The 3,318-nt window shown below is 31.9% G+C and overlaps 1 protein-coding gene across 5 annotated transcripts in view; it reads left to right on the forward strand.

Annotated features, from left to right (window-relative positions):
* The first annotated feature begins 259 nt into the window (after positions 1–259).
* Positions 260–3,318, forward strand: part of Rme-8 (receptor mediated endocytosis 8) — a 69,100-nt gene continuing 66,041 nt past the window's right edge. For 4 of the 5 annotated variants that reach the window (XM_027350917.2, XM_070137853.1, XM_070137854.1 and 1 more), the window contains exons 1-3: positions 260–373; positions 2,086–2,166; positions 2,380–2,509. In XM_027350917.2, coding sequence (XP_027206718.2) covers positions 2,102–2,166; positions 2,380–2,509 — 195 coding nt within the window. In that variant the 5' untranslated portion in view covers positions 260–373; positions 2,086–2,101. Of the gene's footprint in view, positions 374–691; positions 738–2,085; positions 2,167–2,379; positions 2,510–3,318 lie in introns of those variants that run through there. The other variant, XM_070137852.1, reaches the window with a different exon arrangement.

Raw genomic sequence — 3,318 nt, forward strand, 5'->3', positions numbered from 1 at the left:
CATCAGAAAATAAATTTGAACTTCCCGGTCTCTCAGGTCACCTCTGATTGGCTCTCACGTGTCTTATCATCATTCTCACCGAAGATTTCACTTTATTATAATTCTAAGCTACATAATCAAAGCATATAATACAAAACATCATTATGCTCTTAAAAATTTAGACTAGAATACTATCATACTTATAATCCATGTGAAGGGCCATATACTGAGTAGAGTTTAGTCAAATGAAAGCGGTGCAAGTAGGGCGGAATTCGAAAGGCAGAGACTCCCAGCAAAACACCCACCGTAAACACAAGAGAGACCTGTCACAGATGGGAATATGGACTTGTATTAGTCATTTACATCGGGAAAACTTGCTGAATTGGAGTAACAGGTAGGTTGTGATACCGTCCACTTGCATACGTTGCGCTAGAGGGGGTAATTGTTTCCTAAATAATGGGCCGTGGTGTGATTTAATGATTTTTCCTTCCAAGGATCGACAATTGTTATCATTTTCCTGAGATTCCACCAACACTGTCACATGAAAATTTGTCATTTCCGTCATTTTTCGAGAGATGGCAGCTGTTTACGTTATATTTCAACACTAATATATTTTCATATGCAACTGTGCGTGCGCTTGTTTGTTATTTGTAGAGAGGAAGTGTTGCAATATTATGACGTGCAAAAGCTTGGTCATGACAAGGTTCCTCATCAAGTGACACGGGAAGAGCAATCACATGACAGACTGTGATTGACAAGTAGGCATGACAGTTCCTATACTTATTCAATACTGAAGTCTTATATCTGTATATCAGTCAGTTGATACCTTTTGTATTTTAGTTGCTGGAGGATGTGACAGTTGAAGGATCCAATTTTGCTAATATGAAAGTTATTAGATAGCATTAGATTATTTATGTGTTATTTATTTTCATTTGATGTTTTTGAATGTCATTAACATCCATTGTCTTTTCTGTGTGATACAGATGACATTCTGTTTAGATATACTAAAATTTAGGTGAATGATAAAATCTTGTCTTATTAGAAAAAAAAAATCTATGATGTAAAGTAGTTATTTGAAAGGAACACATTTGGTATAATTGTGTAACAAGTGAATATGTTTTCACTTTCTTTCAGAAGTTAGTAAAGAAGAATATGATTGTGATTTTCTGTTGCAATTTTGCTCTCTACAACATCATTGGCATTCATAGAAATTAGAGTGCAATATTTAATGGTTTGTAGTCAGTCAAGGAATTATTTTCAATTGTATGTAGATGGTAGTATGAAATTTTTTGGCTCTTGTAGTATGGTGTGGGCAAGTCATTGGGAAGTGAGGCAAGTGTGAGATGGAAAATTATCTTACTGGTTATATATTGCTTTTCCTCCTTGCTCTCAATTATGTTTGAAATTTAACACTAGGATTGAGGTCGTACGATAGATTTAAGTTGTCATGAATGTGCAAGGTTTGTTCTTAGACAGGTTTTGTTCCACTTTTTCATATTAGATCTTTTTTCAAAGATATATAATTCAAATCTGTTTAAAAAATGTCATACTTTGTTAGAAGAAAAAAATAACATGTTACTTTAAAGAGTAGAATCTTTTAATGGAATATTGTACAGATAAGACTACTTTCACTGACTACTACTTTCTTAGTAACAAAAGGGAAAACTGTTATATACTTAGGATTTGTATGTTTATACTCATTCAGTTAGAAAAGATTTTTAAGATACAGAAAAGGGCTGTCTTGGTACAATTATGGCCATTTAAAATTTCATAGATAAGAATCACATTATCTTTCCTTAGGTCATTTGCATATTTAGATCTAGATGTGTAATAAAGTTTACTAAATTACTGTATTTCTCAGCTGTTGGTTGGTTAATGGGAATAGCTCCATCTGAATGTGCTTGTATTGCATTTTGTTACATTATTTATTTTCTTCAGTTTTACGTGTTGAATATGAATCTTCAGATTTTTTAATGTTATACTTTTTATTATGATATATTATATTGATTCTAACATTTCTTAATATGATATATTATATTGATTCTAACATTTCTTAATATGATATATTATATTGATTCTAAGGTTTGAAAACATTATTTTTAACAGTGTTGTCTTCTGAGACATGGGGACAAATAACCAAGATGTGGCATGTTATTTGGTTACAAAGCACTCGGCATGGAAGGGCAAGTAAGTATACCACTAAAAAAGAAAATTATTTAATATTGATGTTTTTGAAAAGTATTATGTAATATTTAAGAAATGAAGTAACTTTTCAGTACTAGAATAGTAGATATTAGGAATCATGCTCTTTCTAGCAAGAGCTTTGATATTTCAAATTGTAATTGTAATGAATTATACTGAAGGTAAATATATTTGATTAACGCTGCCTTTCACTTTCAGGTACAAACGCATTTTTAGCGTTGGCAATGCAGGGATTACCACCTATAACCCTGGTAGCATGGAAGTCACCAACCAGTGGTATTACCATGACTTTATCAACATAACACCAGCCTTGAAGGGCGTGGGTCAGGTATTTATCAGTTCTTTTGTTTTTGAAAAATAGCAATTTCTTAGTTTTTGATATGTGAGCAGCTGCTTTAATGGCTGCTGAAGAGATTTCCTCAAATTTGGTAGAATCATGATTTGATTAGGGAAATATTTGCTGTCCTTGCATATTGTATAATGTGCAGGAAAGAAGATCACTTGGTAAAATTACAATTATACATTGGCTTGCTGAATGAAAAACTTGTATTGCAAAAAATATTTGTGGGGGTTTTCCTTAATGTCTTGAAGTGTAATAAGTTTTGCCTTTTCTGTACTTAATCAACATTAACTGTGATTTCTAGATATATTCTCAGTAGGAAAGTAGAGTCTTGAGAAAAAAAATAAGTTGCATCCAGTATCCTTATTCAGCCCAGAAAACATAAACATATTTTATTTGCTTATCTGCCAAAATGACAATAATCCTCCTATAGTTGCTATACTTCATATTTGCCATGAAGTCATGCTGCTCTTCTTTAGGAAAGAAGCTGATTGGTTCATGTGTAGTGTTCATGACTATTCTTTTATTGGCATTGAGTGTGATGTATTTGTGGTTCATCATCAGACTTCTTGTGTATAATAATGTTGAAGAATGGAAACATGAATATCTTAATGACTTCTATAACATTGATACTATAGAGCCATGTAAAAAATGTAAAATTTGTTTCACATTCTTATTGTTGTATTCAAGTGATCTCTAATTATTATTTCTTTGTTTTGTATTAAATATAAACTGAAAATAAACAAAGAGACTAGACTGTAACTGAAGTTTGCAAAGACTAGATGTATCACAAGTGA

This window comes from Penaeus vannamei, chromosome 23 (assembly GCF_042767895.1).
Source record: "Penaeus vannamei isolate JL-2024 chromosome 23, ASM4276789v1, whole genome shotgun sequence".
NCBI lineage: Eukaryota > Metazoa > Arthropoda > Malacostraca > Decapoda > Penaeidae > Penaeus > Penaeus vannamei.